This window comes from Helicoverpa zea, chromosome 17, assembly GCF_022581195.2.
Source record: "Helicoverpa zea isolate HzStark_Cry1AcR chromosome 17, ilHelZeax1.1, whole genome shotgun sequence".
NCBI classification, from domain to species: domain Eukaryota; kingdom Metazoa; phylum Arthropoda; class Insecta; order Lepidoptera; family Noctuidae; genus Helicoverpa; species Helicoverpa zea.
In genome coordinates this window covers 8,501,469-8,522,673 of record NC_061468.1, presented here as the reverse complement: position 1 = coordinate 8,522,673, position 21,205 = coordinate 8,501,469, and the positions used below count along the sequence as shown (strand labels likewise).

General features: G+C 37.2%; 2 protein-coding genes across 2 annotated transcripts in view; one reads left to right on the top strand and one right to left on the bottom strand.

The window, feature by feature from the left end:
* LOC124638343 (sodium channel protein 60E-like) overlaps positions 1 to 21,205 on the bottom strand; it is a 173,495-nt gene that overhangs the window by 146,227 nt on the left and 6,063 nt on the right. The window lies entirely within an intron of this gene.
* Positions 13,275 to 14,735, top strand: LOC124638345. The gene has a single exon (XM_047175289.1). The coding sequence runs from the start codon at positions 13,371 to 13,373 to the stop codon at positions 14,520 to 14,522; it is 1,152 nt and encodes a 383-aa protein (XP_047031245.1). The 5' UTR covers positions 13,275 to 13,370; the 3' UTR covers positions 14,523 to 14,735.

Below are 21,205 nucleotides of genomic sequence, written 5' to 3'. Positions count from 1 at the left end.
TACTCGTATTTCTATATATAATGACGTCATTAACAATCGCAATTTTCCTGATTGCTTATTGGCTATTGACAGTTTGTTTCAATACGTCATAGATGACGTCAAACCATTGTTGGAGGTGACAATGAAAAGGTCATCCGTGGGTGTCGTAAAGCCATTTAAATGAAAAGTTGGTCACCGGGTTACCTGATAAATCAGTAAGTAATTCATGTTTTTAATGTTGACTTCATTAATCAGAAGCTGTCTTTTCCTATTATAATCTAACTAGTTTCTGTCAATCATTTTACTACATCACATACCCGGATAAAAAGCAGCCTCTACAAAGTCGTGGTAATTCTTCTGAACAATCCTGAATACTTACAATTACCTATGGTGAGTTTCCAAAAAGATTTAAAAGAAAACTGAAATATTAAGAATCGCACATCAATATATTTATGTACCATCTTTAACTCATTTAAAATGGTATAAATAATACCAGTATTTAAAGGGTACAAAATTCCCGTCTACCGATCGTCCGGTGAAACCCTCCCTCTGGCTCTAAGGTGACCATTCGACAGGATAATCTTCGTAGCTGACAACCTTACACCCGCCACGTAGCCTGTCATACGGGGATTATTTAAGGTTAGCTCGGAAATCAGGTGATATTTAATACACATTTAGTTTTGATATGTAGTAACTATATGATATATATGCTATTTGATGTGTTATACCTTCCTAGATATGCGAGTATTTAATCACATTATCAATTTATTTTGATTGTATAACCTTAATCAATATCCCCATTGTTTTTGATAATATACGAGACGATTCAAAGATCTCTTTTCGCTCAAGTCATGAAGTTTTTAGACAGTATAAACTATTACCTACTTAGTTATGTCACTAAAATACGCATAGAAGTTACTTACACAAACATCTGCCATCTAGACTAGCTCGATATAATCTACAAGACATTTCACACAGTCCCCAAGGCGCAACTACTAAAAATTCCGAACACGTACACATACCCCCATTAATACAGCATAACAGCACAGATTCGGCTGTATCTACAATATAATATCTAATAGTCATTTGACAGTTACTTCACGCCAACATATTCTTGGGCACGACTTCACGACACGTATCGAGGCTAAATATTCCGAGTACAGAGAGTTGGGCGTTGGGCACTGATCCAAATATGCAGCTATATTGACAATAAACGTCATAACCCGGTCCGTCCGTGTGATCCGACCTTTTTGGTTTGTAGGGCTCTATGTTAGGGTAGATGGTTTTCGGTGTCATCCTTTCTTATGTAGGGAAATCACCGCAATGCGTTGTCTATTTCTGCTTTTTTATTATAAGACATAACTGTTGTTACCAATGAAACAGTTTTGATGAGAATACCGTCATAATGAGCGTGACTTGATGACGAACTCATTTTTTAAAATAAATTAAACTGATACCTGTGAATGGAAAAAAAAGAATCAAATGGGCGAGCAAGCATAATTTCAACGAAAGACCAAAATATCTACCCTTTGCCATAGTTTTGTAAGAAAACTTGATTTCTGGCAGCATCGGGATCATGATCCACTATAAACACAGGGTCTATGTAACATAGCTTTCTCCCATCCCAAAATTCAAACCTCAAACTAATATATCACCTCCTTTAATCCAAAAGGGCAGGCCAAAATCCCGTTCAAGTAATTTCTCAAGCGTTTCAAAAGAAATGGCCCAAACTAAGTCAATGGTAATGGAATTTGCGCATGGTTAGCCCCTGGTCCTCTAAGCTTGTGGGGGGGGCATTGTTGGGGAGGGGGATTACTGTGACAACCGTGGACGGATCATGTGAGGATCGTGAGAGAATTTCTTGATGAGGTTGTGTGTGGTATGTTCTGTGATTTTTCTTTTGCAGGCTCGTGAGGAATGGGTTGTAGAGCGGAACTGTGGAAAATGTGAAGTTTTGATTTGTAGTCATGTGTTTGCCATAGCTAAATATATAAATCAAAGTACATGCGTGAATCTGAATACGCAAAAAGAATTCAGGTTACTTTCTGGAATTGATCAAGTAAAGATATCCAACGAATACAAACCCTTAGACATACACATAGGAAAGAGAAGAAAATGTTAAAATGTATATTTAATCATTCACATAGATACTCATTTTAAAGACAAAACTAACCCTAATACAGAAACTTCGACCGACACAGCCCAACATACCGCCCCACTCCACTTTGAAAATTTCAAAGAGCCGCGCTCTAAGCACCCGCCCTGTATACAGTCCACTGAAAGCAGCAATGATTACTTTCCGAAACACCCTGTATGCTTAATGACAGCTGTTTGTGTTGCCTTAATGCTTTTCTGATTTAACTTCAGCATTTTCTAGACTGGCTTTTGTTTTGTGACGTCACCAGCTTGACCTATACAATTCCTACATTGTCTTTCATCCGCCTTTCTTTCAAGACCAGACAGCATTACTTAACGCAAAGGACTTTAAACTGTAGGTACTCTAACACTTTTAGTTTTACTTTCTCTCTGACCTGAATAAAGTTTTTCAATAAAAGCTAAGAGGGAGTCGCGAGAATAATTGACGATAAACTTTAGAAAAAGGTGATGTTGGCTAAGTGCACCTGGGACAATGTGCAATAACAAAGGCTGTAGAGACAACAATATGTCTGTCGATCAAGAAAAGGACATACAATAGAAGCAAATGTACCTTTTCTATGTACCTGTAAGTAGTAGAGTGTTTAAGACTGGTGCATGTATCTATCGACCAACTATGCCATCAGACAATAGCCGGCTGGTAGCTTAGTTTGAAGATAATCTTGAATTTCTTCATACTGTCTACTCGGCCGAAGATAAAGATCAAATTATCAGCCGACAAAAAATATGCAGCCTACGGATCTTTTAATGACAAAACAAGAGAAAATTCAGTATCTAAAAATATCCACATTAACCCATGACCACGATGCTTGTTATTCACAAAATCTTTCATCTTTATTCCTTCCCTGAATCAAAAGTTGGAGAGATCGTGGCAGGATTCCTTAATAGCAGTCTGCGTCACCAATGGATTTGAATAAATCTTCCTAAGAAAGCGGTCGAAGAGAGAAATTTGCGTTACAATGGTGAGTGTTTGTACCTAACGAGCATTTATTAGTCTTTCTTTTTTATGGGTGAAGTTTTTTAAGTGAGGAATAGTCTGGTGGGAAGAAGTCTGCATGTAGTGTGTTTTGAATCGATGTCTAGTAACTACTCATTGCTTGGTTACAAGGAAATTGTGAAGTGAAAACTTGTTTTCTTAGTATTGAAACATTTCTAAATAATGTATTACTACTAGTTGTTATCGCATACTAGTCATCATCATCATCTTCCAGCCTTGAACAAATTTTAAGATGTTTTCATGTTTCGTACTCTTCTGTCATGATACATCTGATACCCATCGCTCATACACTAATCTCTGTTACAAAATTTTCTGCTGGCACATTAAGTAAACTAATCTTTTTCTAATTATATGAGAGAATGGAGGTTATCTAAGACGATAAATGTAGGATCGATACACAGAAAATTAACACACCAGTCGTGCTTGCCATTTCAATGTACTCTATAACACACATTATACTATTTACAGAAGACTACATGACCACAATAAATCAAATATAAAATGATAAATGTGTTACCAGTGTTACCATACGCAGAAACTTCCAGAACAAAGCACAGGGACGTGGAACGAATCACTCAATTGTGATGACAATACCACACACATTAATCACTGTAGCTTGCTCAGTTGTGCTGAGTATAAATAGGATAAGCTTTAAGTCATATATATGTATACTGTGGTAATTGAGTGTAAGATTCAAAAGCAAAGCACTTAAGTGTTAATTTATTTGCAGAAAATATAGAATGGTTCGATTACATGAATGAAAGATTGATGCTATAGACCTATTCATCTTATACCAATTACCAATGCATTATTAGGCATACACATAAAATTGTTGCATATGTAAGGTACAAAATAAATTCGCCTGAAAAGGTTGTCTTGGTCCTGCAACGCAAACCAAATATTTACAATTTAATAAAGTGTTATAATTTTGCCTATCTGAACTCAGTCATAAGCTGCTCGCGCATGCACAGACGTGATTTGTTTTTACATTTGGATGATGTGCCATCACTAGTAGCCAACTTCAGAAGGGCAGTTTTTAAACAATGTGAAATTTACGCTATTCTCAATTTTGCAATAGCTTTCATCAGCGCTCTATAAATCCTCCATACTCCGTGCTCCCAAACAGTCTTTGTCACCAACAAACAGACGACTTTCCTCCACTAGCTTCTGCTAAAGTCGCTTAAACACCCGCCTTATAACTTAACCACAACATCGAGTAAGTTAGCTTCAAGTCAAATAAGCTGCTTGAACCGATTGTTCCATCCTTTGTTCGTGTCACGAGTTGAACTCAAACTTTGTATTAGTAAGATGATGTTATCATTGAGTTAGATAATTAGCGTTAAGTTTATCGAGTGTACTGTCACCTGCTTACAGTTACAGCCATTTTATCGCCCCACTGCTGGGCACAGGCCTCCTCTCACATGGAGAAGGATGTCACCTACCTAAATCATGTAAATTATCTTGTGTTTTTCATCACGTAGGGAATACTTTTCTTATTATACCCATTGCCGTACACTCACTAATAAAAAGCATAGAAGCTATGCTATTGGTTAAATAATTTTCATTATTGTGGGTAGATCCAGAAATACACCTTTATATTCTCCATCGTGATAATATTCATAAGTCATTAAGTATCCCTTTGTTATCTCCCCTTTGGTAAAGTTCAATTTATATGTAATTCTATAATTCAGTTTTCATCACAGTGTTTTCGACGGGGTGATGAAACTGGAGCCTTACTAATTACTCTAGACATGACACCCGGGTTATAATGTTATTTACCATGATAATAATCCGTTTTCCTACCCCACATAAGATAACAGGATCCATTCCATATATGTATTTGTCTGTAAACACCAATCAGATTAAGTATCTCATATTACTTCGAAAACTATAATATTAGAGGTCGCATAAACCAGTTGATTTGGCAAACTTTCCCACTAAATATATAGAAGATAAATATACTAGCAAACAGCAAAACACGTGACGTAATAAGCGTGACGTCACAGATCTTGCACTGGATTCTTTCCATTAGATAAATTAGTAGAAACAATTAACTCTTGCGACAAATGGATCTTAGGTACTTAGGAAGACAGAAATAGAATGCGATATCTCTGATTTTCATTTTTGAACTTTCTCAACTTGTACCAATATTTATTTACATAACCATCACGGGGATTGAATCTCGGTATTATTAAATACACAACTATGCAAAAGAATACTGATTAGATGCAAGAGTTTACTGTAAAAAATGAAACCCTTTTTTATTGCCAAATACTGACTACGTCATTCCTATTTGCTCGAAACAGACTGTGTAACTCATAAACCCTGTAGTCTTGCGTAATATTTCATGCTCAATTTACACAAGTATTTCGCCTATAAACCACATCTACTCTAACTCAGGCACTTCATCGCAATCCACGTAAATATAATACAAATTTTCAGCCCACATACCACGGCTTTTAAGCAACAAGACACATGAATATGACTACAACCTACTTTCGTAAAAAGCTTGCATTTAAAATGTTCTGCTATAAAAAGGTGCTATATTCTACTAAGTCTACAGTACACATAAACATCGCTTGGTACTTATAAAATATAGGGCCTAACGAGGCGACTTAATGACGGTGCTCTAGTGCGCATGTCCTTAACTTTTAACCTTCTAACACCGATTGCCGAAAACTGTAGACGGTATCTGGCTTTCTATTAACTTTTATTTTGTAATCTGTTCTGTCCATACCTCGTTTTGTGCCAAAAAGGGTACGTAGCCTGTCCTTGATCTAGTTGGCTCGATATTGCTTTCATGTAGCCTCTCAGTGACGGAGTAGAAGCTAGTTTTGGGAGCTGGATTACGACAAAATGTGAAGTACTTACATCAAAGACTATTTCTGATTGAACATGAATGCTACACTTTGAACTGTAATTACATTCTTGAATGTAGTGATAATAGTATAAAAATATTTCGCTTAGGTAACAAAAGCTAATAAGAATGTAATTATAGACTGCTGAGTTGTTGTTTGTGATTCAACCCTTTGTGTTTTCCGAATACCGAACGAAAGGGGTTGCGTCAAGTTAATTTTACTGAATGTGATCTAAAATGCTTTTAGATTCCTAATTGTGTTGTTTTTTAAAGTTTTCTTTTGTTTTTTTTTAATGGCATACTAGCTTTCGCCCGCGGTTTCACCCGCGTCCCGTAGCCGGATGGTGACAAAAACTATCCTAAAACCTTCTACCCCGGGTCTAAGTTACCTCCCCTCTAATTTTCAGCCAAATCGGTCAAGCTGTTTTCATGTTATGTCGTGATAACGGAAAGCGGGTTTCATTTTTATATATATATAGAATATATAGATGTAATGGGCTAGGTTCGAATTAAATTATTTCAAAATTATAGATAGTACCTACCTATTTAGGTTAATTTTGATAGTTTACCGAGATTGCCACCAGAAGGTACTTAACTAACTAGCTATAGCTCCGATCTCCCAGTGGCTAAGGTACTGAATAGCCTGGGACATAATGATATTGTGACGCCATTATGATACTCTCAAGATTAATCATGTTACGTGGATAAGCCAAATACAATGTCGACTAATAAAGGCTAGGTTCTACCGGTGCAGCACTGTGCTACTTGCTCTAGCAAACGGTTACAATATGCGTGCGAACATTTATAAAATTTCCGAAATATATGTAGTAAGTGCCCTACGCCAACATGTGTTAGCAGTAGACTCGCCCCGATTGCGATGCGGGCACATTGTTTGTTGTCAATTTTCGAGACCGTCGATACAACTGGCTGTATGAATGCTCGCCATGTAACATGGTACATTACATATTGTAACGTCGATCAGTAGGTTCGTCAAAACCTATATACCTATGACCTACCTACCTACCTACCTACCTAACAGCAATGCCTTATCTTTCCTACAAAGCGGGGCTAAGCTATGCCCAAAGTTTCCTGATCGTTCTTCAAATTATAACTGGTTGGGAAAGTAAAAGCCCTAAACAATAATTTGTTCATGAAAATCAGACGTGTTGACAACTGTAAAAAAACAGTAACAGGTATTTAATCCTCGTTTGTCCATTTAAAACTTCGGCCCACGTGCCTCGTCCCTAAAATTAGTCGGACGCCATTTAAATCGGTAAAAAGTTCTTTTACTCATGATAAATGTGATATTTTTGCTTCATTTTGTGCTGGAAAATAACAGAACATCGTATAAAATGGCTATTAATGCCCGATCAGGCTACATGATGTATTGCGAATCCGATTACACCGTCGCAGGCTGTATAAATATGGAATTCGAGCGAGCCTGTCAATAACTCTTTTGCAGGCAGGTTTTTTTGACCTTTTTTTATGAAATAAAGATAATATAATTTATTTAGGTAAGGTATTTTTGAAATTTCTTACAATAAATATGACCTTTTTTTCTTTTATTTGCTATACATAGATATATCTTAACATTAACAATGATTTAGTAAGAACACATTAGAGTAGTTTGGTAGCATTATGAATGCATGAGTCTGCCTCCCCGAGGTAATCACGGCTAAGACGCGCGTAGGCAGGTATCTATTGAAACATTAATAACGAAATAACATATGTTTTAAGCCGAGAGATATATTGTACCTTCGTCATGATATAGCCTTGTTTTCTCTTAGGAAATTGCCGGAAGAATATGCTGGCAAAATGTATGTGAGGATAAATGTGAGGAATAATTTGAGTTTCAAATCGTATTGATTTGATAGATCGACTATTTAAAAATCCACGCATTGATTAAATGCGGTTTACTTTCTTAAAAAGGTACAACATTAAATTGAACTCAGGATCTGAAGCCTTAATTAAATCCTTGTGTTAATTCAAATACAAAATCTTTATTGCAAACAAGTAGTTACAAAAGGATCTGAGAACATAGTTGCCTATAAAGGCATAATTATAAGTTATAAGTTATTATAAGTTATGACCAATAAAACATTCTAAGTAGAAAAAAAGTAAGCTTAGAAAAAATCCTTCCTTATGATCCAATGAGACCAATACCTAAAAACCCGTCTCCAAAATACCTGAAAATCTTCCAAGCACTGAATCACACATTCATTAATATTTGGAATAGTTTAGAGTGGTCACGGCCACTCGCCACTGCTGCTATAAATAACTAATCGTTACAAGACATTGTACATAACATACATAATTTAGTACATTTCCACTTCGGCTTGAGATTTCCGTACAATGAACTGGGAATTGATAGATAGCCACTTCGTTTTCTTTCACCTCTACCCCTAGAAATGTATAACTGAGACAAGAGTTTAGGTTGAAAAGTTGAAAATCAACTTTCTAATAAAGACTATTCAAAACATTGTGTATTTGGCATTTTTTAGGACGATAATGTCTCAATCTAGTAGTCCCTACATATTTTTCCATGCATAGTGCCAAAATTATAATAATATTCGTAAAAACTTTTACACGCCTATGAAAACATTTAAGGAAACTCTGTTGTTTCGGTCCTACAAACCCCTCTTTAAATTGAAAGTATTTTTATCTAAAAGCTCTCAGGCCTTTTAGTGTATATGAATGAAATGCCTGTTTATAAATCAACAAAATACATATTTATTCGCAAATTTAGCATACCGTAATAATACCGATAAAAATACCAAGTTTCATGACGTCATTGTGTCACAAAACGTACGGAAATTCAAATTGGCGCTATCGCTAATTTAGTTAAAGTGCGCTTGGCAGGAAAATGAACGGAAAAGCGTCATGCCGATGCCGGTTTTTAACGTTTTTTTTATGTTTTATTCAGTTTTATTCCATCGGCAGCCGTTGCAATGGCTAACTCCCGGTTTGTGACGCACGGAGTTGGAAAACGATTCATAGACAGTCGAGTGATAAGCGTCCATACTTCTTGTTTACTAGGGTAGACGGTTGTACGGTACCTACCTACAATAGGTAAGTTGAGAAGAGTGTCTTTATTGGAGAGAAATAACCGAAGGGCGATGAATAGAGATCAAAATTTTAGAATACTGAAGTGAATGTTGGGGTGTTATTCTAGCTCTTGACCACGGTATAAAGACATTATCAGACAGACAATCTTGACAATCCTGAGCTTAGAGTGATCATTTTACTACCTATAAACCAGGACCGATGCTTAGGTACAATATTGTAGAAATGTAGAAGACTACACTTTTTATGCAGGTTATTTCAGTAGATGCAGGCAACACACTAAATAATTACATTTCGTTATAAAACACAGCTTTTCCCCATAAAAAATAACCGTACCTAATGAAAATATCAACAATTTTCAGAGGCAAACAAAACGAAGAATAGTTTCACCAACAAAAACTTAATTACAAGCGGTAAGGGCGAAGCTACACCGGCGGCTCGCTTCGTGTCATTTCCTGCCGCCGTCATCGTGTTCACAGACTAAAATATTATTACAGAAATACCATTTTGGCACATTGCTATGCGGTATCGCGAAAACGATTAGTTGGTTTATACCTACGTCTTTTTAAATGGTAATGCTGTTTTTGTATACCATTGTGAGGGTAGGCATTATTTTTTATGTTTAATTATAAGGTGAGGATGGAGGGTTAAAACCGTTGACAGGTTTTTTCAATAAGTCCGGTGCGCAATGCTGGGCTTATTTTCTTTGGATATCGGGTTTTGTGGCTAAGTGTTAAGCTGCCCTTTTTGTGTACGTAGTGACTTCTGAAATTGTTAAATGACCATAGAGGTGCCCATGTAATGTGTAATTTATAATGAGAGACTTGTGCTGCATTGAATTGTTTTATACAAGCAATTTATCAGTGAAAGCCAACTGGTTGATATGATGATGAAATAATGTTCAAAATGTGGTCGCAAGCGCGGCTGCTGTGCGCGTGGTCTCGGGTTCGATTCCCGGGTCGGGCCGAAATCGCTTTGTGGGTTTTCTTAAACTTTCACAAAGCAGCCCGTAGTCTGGAAGTTGGTGAATAATTCACCCGTGCATCGGAGAGCACGTAAATGTCGGTCCTGCGCCTGATCTCTTTCCGGTCGTGTCGGATTGCCGTCCCATCGGGTTATGAGAGTGAAGGAATAGGGAGTGCACTTGCGTCTGCGCAAATGCTCGTGCACTATAATATGTCCTGCGCAGCTGGCTGATCTCCTTAAGTGAGAGCAGCCGCCGTGGCCGAAAACGACCGTGGACGCCATTATTATTATTATAATGTTCAAAAATACAACTTTACAGAGTTCAATAAATCAATGCTAATTATTCAATCATTCACTTATCACGTCTTTCACTTTCCAGACACTTTAATTAGCCGTAACAACGTTCAGCTATCACCCAACCTAGTACTAGGACAGTTACTGAAAAAAACTTTAGAAAAGTTTACAAAACGAGCTACCATTTATCTTCTCATTAATCCTTAATTGCACTTCGCTAGTCTTTTCATTTCCTCTGATCGTGCGCCCGGTCCTGACGTTTTAATACTCGGTAAACGTTGTAATATTGTAAGTGAAATTGTTAGTGACTGTACATTGGGTACTGGCAAAGTTTGGTAGCAATCTCGAGGCATGTTCCGTGGTGAATGAAACTGAGAATCCGAGGCTAAAGTTTTGATTTGTTGCTCTTTTCAGTGGATAAAGTAAGCTGAATGCGCTTTGTAGTTTAAAATGAGGATTTTTATAATAAGCTACTTATCCTTAAATAGAAACGTAGCACCTTCCCCCCGAATACAGAAAATAAATTCAGAAGCTAATAAAAGACAAATTCTCATCTCACAAGTTATAAAATTCAAAGAGTCCCATTGACTTTTACAGGTACTGTAATACTGTAATGGGCTAGCCAGATGTCACCTGCATTATTGCGATCTTTATTATATGGTACACATTTACTTCCATCAGCGGGGCTCATAAACTACCAGGAGACCATACTTTGGTAGGAGGTATATTTGCTCCATAACTCTGTAAGCTCGCGCAAAAACAAATGAATATATTTTCAAATTATGTTCGCAAGTCTTATGAAAATACAGTATGTATACAAGCGAGATCGTGAGGGGACTCTGATACGGTATTATGTAAAATATATCAGCCTCAAGCTTCTTAAAATTAGTGGCTTTTGTGAACATCTTGTATAACAAAGTACGTATTTCAAATGAGATATTGTGCTTAAAATATTTTGCGGAGGTTTTGAAATTCTTGAAGTTACTTTGTTTGCTGCGCTGGCTGATACAATTCCGGTACGGGTAAAAATAATCTAAATGTGGGTTTTCTTTGTAAGCGAAGGCCTGTGTACTGTTCGCTTTATAAATAAATACCCAAAGAGTAATCGAGAAATTTATAAAACCCTTTAAAATACCTCCCTAGTTTCATTAAGACACGCCTTATGAACTCAAATTATTTTTCCCGTAATTTTCCATCCACCGTTCCATCATAATTGATTTATCTTGCTCCAATCCTATTATGAAATTTTATGCATGAATGGACAGTTATGAAGTTATCAAAATTTCTTCTTCATTTATTCAATTTATTCGACATCACGCTCAGATTTTTGTAAAAATCGGAAGACTGTGTAGTGACACGGGAAAGACTCTTAAATTATTCACAATACTTCGAAGTCCTTGGAACTTTATGAAAGGTCATTCACTTGAAGGATTAGAACTGATGGTTGCAAATAATTGAGTGTTTCATAATATTTTTTTTAGTTTCTTCACAATAGTAGAATGGTCTTTTAATATGAGGCAATGTCACTAAAATGAACTTATTTATTCTTAAAGTCTGAATACCTACCTAGTTGTAATACTTTGTTAAAATATGGAGGATAAACGATGATATTTTAACAACATAAAAAACCCAGTCCTTAGCAAATATCTAGCCAATACGGCAACAATAGAAAATCAATAAAAATCCTCATAAAATCTTTACAATATTCAAAGTTAAAGTTGGCAATGAAAGTTTATATAAAAACTGGAAAAAGGAAGCCTACAATTGGTCCCTCAGGCGTAGTGGGCGACGCAACGGATTAGTTCATTGCAAACTTTTAATAGTTTACTGTAAGGAGTTATGAGTTTCAAGTGGAAACTTATTAATAAAATCACGTTACATTTTCATATAATGCTAGAGGTATAATATTGAAAATGTTGTAAGCACAAACATGTCTTTTTGATTCAGAATACATTTACCTACAAAGACTTTTTTGATAGCCATAGATAATATCATATATTATTATCTAGAACAATTACAATAATAGGTGAACATGTTTTAAACTTCAATATAAATTACAGTTAGTTAAGTTGCTGGTTTTAATTGAAAAAAAATATTTGGAAATGGCTTCTAAACAGAAAAATAATCATATTTTTCTCCTCACAAATTCTTTCAATGTTATTCAGTTCCCCGTCTAAACAATCCGATTAGCTACAGATATCCTTACGTCCGTTAACTCCAACACAATAAAACAACGTAACCTTAATCCTAAAACATTTAATTCATAAGCAATTCCAGTTAATTCGCAAACATTCTTGCCGCCTACGTCACAACTATGACGTCTTCATTTTAATTTTCGAAGCAATGTACGTCAGAGACAAGATGGCGTCACTGCCAAGATATAGAATCTAGTGCCCTTCGAAATTTAAATTTAAAGTGCCACCAGTGGCAGGAATTTGGCGTTGTCTCAGCATTTGGATTAAGTTAATATCGTTGGTCTGTTCTGTTTGAGCTAATATTTTATCTTTGGATTTGGTAGAAGATTTGTGTGTGGTTGAATTTTATTTTAAATTACGTTATAAATAGATTAGAACGTATTTATTTGTACGTTCGTGGTATCTACGCAAGAGAAAGGGTTTTCCATCTCTTTTAATTGTGTTCCATCTCTTCTATGCTATATTAATATTGTAAAGACAACATTTTGGTTTGTTTGTTTGTAAAAAGCTCCCAAACCACTGAATCGATTAATAAAATTATTTCACCCTTTGGAAGCTACACTATCCCTTGGTAACGCAGGCTATATTTTATCCAGATATGGGAAGTGATTTCCACAGGACACGAATAACAGCTAGTAATGAATATGTTAATACCAACCCACATTTTAATTCCCTCAGAAAAAAAACAATACATAACAAAGTTAACAGCCTATACAAAAACGGTAAACCAGCACCGCCCAGGCAATATGGCGAGTGCATCGCGTACTAGCGTTGACATCGGACGCGTCTGCACCGTACGCAGAAATTATTATTCATAATTTCGGCCGAGCGCGGCGTCAGCCGTCGCCGCATATTTTTTCACACCATGCGTTCCGAAGAACTCGTGGCGAACGAGGTCCTGGCGTTCCTGCAGTACCAGCTGGACGTCATGGATGAGGTCAGTGTGACCCAGATCTGCACCTCAAACTTCACTGAGGCGGAGATACGCAGCGCCAAGACGCTGCTGTACGAGACTCTGCTTATGGCAGATCGAATGCCGTCCCGCAGGAGGGATGAAAAGGGAGAGAGGAGTCTCCAAGATATAATTAAAGTATTGAAGGAGACCGACCCAGAGGACGTACCAACTTTCGTGGCAAAGGAGTTGCGTAAGCTGCCCCCGGTCACGTTTGACCACGTCGACGTCACCAGGCTCCTAAAAGACATCACGAGTATGAGGTCTAGCCTGGTCGAGCTGCAGTTGAAGCTGGAAGCATCGCAATCTACCATCAGTGATCTACGCAGTGAAGTAGTAGCATTACGTAATTGTGAATGTAGGTCACACGCGCCTGCCAACAGCGACAACACACGCCACGGACAGGCCAACGCATCGCCGCTGAGCGCCGCGTCAGCAAAATTGCACTCGTCGCCGGTCGCCACTGCTAGTGATGCTAAACTGTGCCCCGCCCCCTCCGCGTCTCCTGCCGTCGGGACGCCGATAAATGCAAGCACGTCGAAGCCTAGACGTGTTTACTCGGCTGCCGTAAAGAAAGATCCCGTTCAACGGCTAACCAAGGCTATTGTGGGAGCCCAGAGTCTCCCCGAAGTAACCCAAGGCTCGGTTCATCTTGAACCTGGCAAAGGGACGGCTGATGCAGATGGTTTCATCAAGGTGGAGAGGAAAAAGAAGAAGCCATCTAGTCGAAACCGATGCGGAACTGCATTGACGGGTCCGAACATGCTGTTGCGTCCCGCAATACCTACGACGCAGCTGTATGTTTCGCGTCTGCATCACTCCACGAAGGTCGAGGAGATCGTGGAGTATATACGTGTGAAGACCAACTGGACATTGAGAGTCGAGAAGTTAGAGCCGAGACACAACACGAATTTTAAATCGTTTGTGGTGCGTGTTCCGACTCAGCATCTCGACATGTTCCAAGAACAGTTTTGGCCGAAAGGTGTCGTTTTCCGGCGATTCCGCAGGAGACTACGTGACACCGCGCAGTGCAACACGACACCGCCTACTCGTGTCAACACTTAGTTTTAATTGTTTTTTACTTTTGTATGTATTAGTTTATTATTATTGTAATGTTAATTATTGTTTATGTATTGTATGTGCTATGGGCCTTAGTTGCCTGAATTAAAGGAATAAATAAAAAAAAAAAAAAAAAAAAATATACCCCGATGTTTACTGCAAAATGTTTCGAGTGCAGTCTAGTGCAAACTGCGTTATATGGCAACAGGTCCCAATGACCAGCCTGGAAAAATATATGCTGGTATGTAGATGAAAATTGGAATACGTATATATAAATTGGATGTTAAAATATAGCTGAGGTCTGTACCTATATACCAAACAAGAACCTTTTTTAGAAGTGCAAGCATCGGAGTGACAAACTAGGTATATTACTGACTCAAATCCATCTTTGTGTCTTCTGGAGACCTTTGTGTACCAGAACCACGATAAGCTTTCGAATGATCCTGCAGCCGTAATTGGTCATCCACTGTATAGTAATTTATGTTTGTAAAGGAAAGTAGACGCTTTATTTCGCTGTTTCTTCTGACGGAAATCAGCCCGTAATCATAATCACTCATTTTTTAAATATCTATGACTGTAAAAGTGTTGATTTCAATCAATTTTCAAAATAAATATAACTCGGCATTCAATGCTAATATTCCAGAAACTCCATTTTCCTTTCAGAAATGGGCACATAAACCAAACATAACGCGATAAAATAACTTTTTATCAAACAGCAATACAACATTTAATATTCATCCCAAAGGGACCTTTATCAACCAATCTGCTGCCCTCAATGATAACAAATCTCTCAGAACACTTACCTGAATAAAATCGCAATAAAATGCGTCACAAAAAAGGGATCGAAGCAAAAACATGGTTTACATGACCACAGAGTCTGAAACACGGTATACAGCCTCTGTAATCCAGAGTGAGCTTAAGGGAGTTAGGGGTATTATTCCTCTTTTTTTTCATAAACAATTTTCCCGTTGTTGTGACTTGGGCGTGCCTTTGTCTGCGTGGAAAGGAACGGTCGGTTACTCTCCGGTGACCCGATGCAAATTGATGGAAGTAAGATGAACATGCTTGATGCTGTTTTGTTTTGTGTGGTAAGCGAATGATTATGGGTAGTTCGATTAGTAGGCAGTTATGATTTTTAAGCTTATTCAATTTCTGTTTTATAGAGCCTGAGATGATTGCGATTTTTCTTAATATAATAAAATATGTAACCTACTTTTGCTGTTATATTCCAAAAAAGGATAATTTTCACAGAGTTCATAGGTTAAAAACTACACTTAATTATCCTCGAGTGTATTAAAACAAACCGTCAGAACCTTTTCCATTCCTCCCCCGTAACGAGAATAAACAGACAAACAAACAAAAAATATGAATTTTAATGCTGCACTCTTTCTTTGAGAATGTTTTTACGTTTACCGTGCTATTTGGTGGGTGGTTTCTTTTTAATTCTGTTGTGTACCTAAAGCTTTTTATTGCCGTTCCCTTTTTTATTTATCACAATAAAAATACCTGTCTGGAAGTGTCTGTGTAATAAATGTGCAAGTAGATAGACCGTATTTTATTGTCGTAAAAAGTTTAATTTTCAGCAAAAATAATCTACTTAAACTCATTCTTATTTTAAGTTCTTAACTATAAATCAGAAACCATAGAGTTTCTTGCCCGTTCTTCTCCATAGGAAGCTACTTTTGGAATGGACAACTAGAATCAACCTTATTTATTTATATTTTTGATATTAACAAGAGCTTGTAAAGGCGTGGGTAAATGACTTCTTTTATCCAAAAAATAAACCAATCACACTTTTTAAACTGTAAAGAGAAGATGACACTAATTCCTTCAGTCCAAACGTAATACCATCCCCAACAATGAATCGGTTGACACATTTAAAACCGCCCAATCCCCATTGATCTTTTGTCAACCAAACGAGACTAAACAAACTGAAGCTCAGCAAAGTTTGCCAATAAATCTGACGGACAAAGCATTAACATAATTACAAACAACAATAAGAACAAAGTCCCGATCCGGTCGACTGTGCAAACTTAGATTGGGTTGAGAAGACTGAGTTTCCAAACCCTGTTTGTGCATATTTAAACGCTATGGCATATTTTCCTTTATGGTCAGAAAAAATGATAACAAAATAGGTATATAATAGGTAATTTAGAGAAGTATGAGATCAATCTCTATTTGTAAAACAGAGATCCTTCGGGCCTGTGGTGACCATAGTACAAACCATAATGTTAAGATTCTACGAGGGTCAAACTGAAAGTTCTTAGAACTGGCCACTTATAAACAATATAATAAAAAAATTATTCTATAATTTGAAAATAGAACTCTTTGCCAATATTACTGAGTATATATTTAATTCATTTGGCGGCAAATTGAAAATTGTCTGTGTCACGTCAACATGAATTTAACACGAGAAAATTTTCGAACAATGATTTTTTTGACTTTCGATGTCATTTAACAACAAGAAAGTTATGATAGACTACGATTGGCCTTTCACGATGAAGCCCCATCTCGTGCGACTGTTTACAACTGGTTTAATGAGTTTAAACGTGGTCGCACTAATCTCACTGATTCACGTGAAAACTCAATCATCAGATTTACGTGAGGGACGGCCTTCTACGGCGACGACTGAAGATAACATCTGTGTTGTGCGGCGTATGATAGAGACTGACAAAAGAGTGACCTATCAGCAGATTCGGACAAGCTTAGGCATCGTTATGAATCAAGTGCACAAAATCCTCCACGAACATTTAGCGGTCAGGAAGCTTTGCGCCCGGTGGATACCTCATAATTTGACTGAGGCTCATAAACTCCATAGTGTGGATTGGTGCCGTAAAATGATTGAAAGATTTAACGGAGGTGACTCAAATGCTGTGTTCGACGTACTAACACTACAATAAAACATATAATAAAACTAATAACTGGTTAATGTAATCAGTTTCTGATTTTCTAAGAACTTTCAGTTTGACCCTCGTAGTCTCATCATTATATATTTAATTCGTCCTAAGTATTAAAAACCAAGCACTAACTTTCGTGCAGTAACTATCAAGTACGAATCAGGTAACACAATTTATATTTCTAGCTGGTTTCTGGATTCATAGGCATCCTTGGGGAAAGTCTGCATGACTAAGAAAAAATGTTTGTTTTCAGACCTACAATTTCAATTAAAAAACCATTTATAAGAAACTTCAAGCGTATGCTACATGTTAGAGAGAGAGATGTAATACTGTATAAGTGTGTCGTAAAACATAGTCGGACACGAATGTCGGAATACGGAATGTCGTGCATCGTTAAAACTGCTGCATTTGGATATCGATATTACATTTCGATTACCGCTCGTTTTGAACGAGTATTCGGTAGTTCTCGGTTTGTATGTATGATTTTAGAAGTCATAATATTTGTAACTTTGCAAATAATTTGATTTTAATCGTTATTTACTTTGGTTAGTTGGTATTTACTATGTAGGTTTTGCAAATTCTCCATTAACATTCGAAAATGATATACCTATACTTATCATTATAACTCGAGTGTACCCAGTGATGTTATTGTATTAGTCATGTTTAAATTGATTGTTTCTGATGAGGGCAAATAATCTTGTTTTTTATTATTTTACGTACTTCATACTTCATAGAAGTGGATTACTAAATCGGCATATATACCTTCTTTTTATAACGGAAATCAAAGGCAGATAAAGACAAAAGCAAAGTAATGCTAAACGTCTTGCAATGTTGGCAAAACATACAAAAACAGGGAACTTGTTGACTCAGCGGGTCCTTACGAGACCCTAAGAGATCGATGAAGAAGATAGCTTCCTTATACATGTTTTCTTAGTACTTGTTTCTCAGTAATATACATACATGTAGCGATGAGATGAGACGAACGTAATAAATAAATAGGATTATAATAAAGGCAGAATGGAAGTATCTAGTTTATTAATTAAGTCTTCATTAGTTCATTAGAAATAATGGTTTTGAGGCCGTCAATATTTATCAATATTATCTTCTATACTTATAATAAATCTGTAAAGAGGTCAATTCTGTACATTGAACCACCCAAAACAAAAATGTGAAAGACTGCCAAGTTCGATAATATAATAATAATAATAATAAGCCCCGCAGGGCATCTGAGGCGGATGACGAGGAGTAGCGACCCCGCGGGGCTATATATCCGAGTGCTCCAGGGAGAGTATACTGTCCCCCACCTCCGGCTTGCCGGAGTGAAGCATGACGGGGGATAGGTCTCCCGCCTCTTGGCTTGCCTTCATCGGCCGATCAGAGTGGAGTCGCTAGAGCAAGGTTAGTCCTGCTCGGAGGGTAGGTGCCTCGTGGTAAGTGGCGAGTGGGCCGGTGATGCTGGACCCACAGGGAGCGCGTGATCTGCGTTTAAAGTCCGCCGAGGTATCCTCACCCTTCTCAGCCGCTCATGTCCCTGTTGCCCTCTTGTTGCTTTTCAGTGACTGATTCCCGGGGGCCCAGTAAGTGAGTTGGCGAGTCTCCACCTGCCATTTTAACATGTATTTAATACATTGTCATCGGCAGGTGCCATAGTTCCCGTAGTTTCCCCATTCCTAGTCCATTAGCATCCCATCACAATAGCCTAAGTAGTTTTCATCCATAGTTAGCAATAGTTTAGCACAGAACCGGGGATTGTCCTTGGGTACATTTCTATAGTGTATACAGGGATAATCGTCGGTTTTGTGTTACCATTTCATTAAAGTTGTCTCAAAAGGGCTTCAGCGTGTTGGCTTCGGCCCCACGTTCGCCTTCCAAAAATCCGGGACTCTGTAGTCCCGAGGTCAGAAAGAGACATACAAATAATAATAATAAACGTTTATTTCGGAGACATGCTCCATAGTTTGTTAGTGATACAACTTACGTAACTAAGTTAGTACTTACTATGTTACTTGGCAAGTTTTCATACACCGTTATAAACCTACTAAACGCAATGAATCAAGTATTTAATTTTCTATTAAAACTTGCCAAGTAACATCATTAAAAAGCAACTATTTTTAACTGAGGTATGTGTATGGAACTTGGTACTTATTCAGATCTCACTTCTTTTATAGGCGAAGCATTCCCATATTATCGAACTTGGCAGTCTTTCACATTTTTGTTTTGGGTGGGATTTCATTTATTTTTGTAAGGTTGTTTATTTTTATTTTTTCTTATGATGAAGTTAGTTAAAGAAATGTCTCATTTATAGTATCTTTTAGATTTTTTTATATGCACTATGTTTCTTACAAAGAAATGAACTAGATTAAATAAATGGACTAGATTTACCAACTGACTGACATGACATGTTATCATATATTATGTTCGTGGATCAAAGTTACACATTCGTTATTTTCGAAAGTGATTCACACTTGGCCGTTTTCAGATTTTTACTTTACTTTGACTAAATACAAACCTTTGTACCATTCGAAGATATATTATATAAATATAGATAAAATTAGTAGTTTTAGTTCCTTAGGGGTATAAATTTACACCGGGTATAAAACACCTTCATTATTTTGAAACCGACTCACACTTGGCCATTTTCAGATTTTTCCCTTTACCTTGGCATAAAGACCTACCTCCATGCCAAATTTCAAGTCAATACGACCATTGGAAGTGGTCTAGGTTTTTGATGAGTGAGTCAGTGAATCAGTCAGTCAGTGAGTGTATAGTAAAAATAGCTATTTTCTGACGTCAATATCTCAAGACCTACAATAGGTATATTAATGAAATTTTGTATTTTAGATAAGTGAGGGGGTCTCAACAGATACTAGAAATTTGATATGCATAAATAAAATAGATTTTGAGTTACAGGGGGGTCGAATTTGGCCCGAAATGGTTCGTGTAATATAACCCACGGCCGGTGTGTCGCTTTTTTTGCTCGAACTTGGCGGACACACTGCCGTGTGTCTAGATATATTTCGATACTGATACCAAAAATAGTGAAATAATTAAAATTTTTGTCTGTCTGTCTGTATGTTCGTTGTGGAAACGAAAACTACTTGACGGATTTCAACGAAAATTGGTAAAATGATTCTTTGTACTCCTGGGCAGGGTATAGGATACTTTTCATCACGCTACGATCAATAGGAGCAGAGCAGTAAAGGTTGAGAAAACGGGAGAAGTTACTCCATTTTTTATGCTTCCGTCGCGTGTGCAGCCTTAAGAGTTAAAGCTACACAGAAACAATGTATGACGGAAATGTTCTCCTTAAAATTATGTAGAAAATATACCATGACAGTATATGTCTATCTTTTATGGTTGGCTCACAATAACACGTTTAGGTAACTCTTGATAGCCTCTCCTTGCACAAAGTCAAAATCTAACGCGGACGAATCGCTAGCAGAAGCTAGTGAATCAAATAAGTTAAGAAAAAGTGTTTTTTAACTCTGAGTAAGACTTTGATATCATTTTATGGCATCAGTCTTTTACAATTTGTATATGTATAAATTTATAATTTAGTTTTTGGAGTTTGGAATTATTTGGTACACCATGTGCAAGTGCAGTTATTTTCTTTGGAACAAAAATAGAATCCTTTCCTCTCGTGAAAATAAGAATAGTTTTCCATAGCAAAGCCGACTACTCTATTGGAAAATTGGATTTGCATGGCGAATGCGTTAGAGCGAGTATTGCTTGCGTATCTGTGGTTCGAGTGACGTCACGTCACACCTACCCTTGATGAAGCTGTGTTGTTGA

What these genes read in the sequence shown, in the direction of transcription:
- LOC124638345 (XM_047175289.1), top strand. Translation starts at nt 13,371, where the DNA reads ATGCGTTCCGAAGAACTCGTGGCGAACGAGGTCCTGGCGTTCCTGCAG.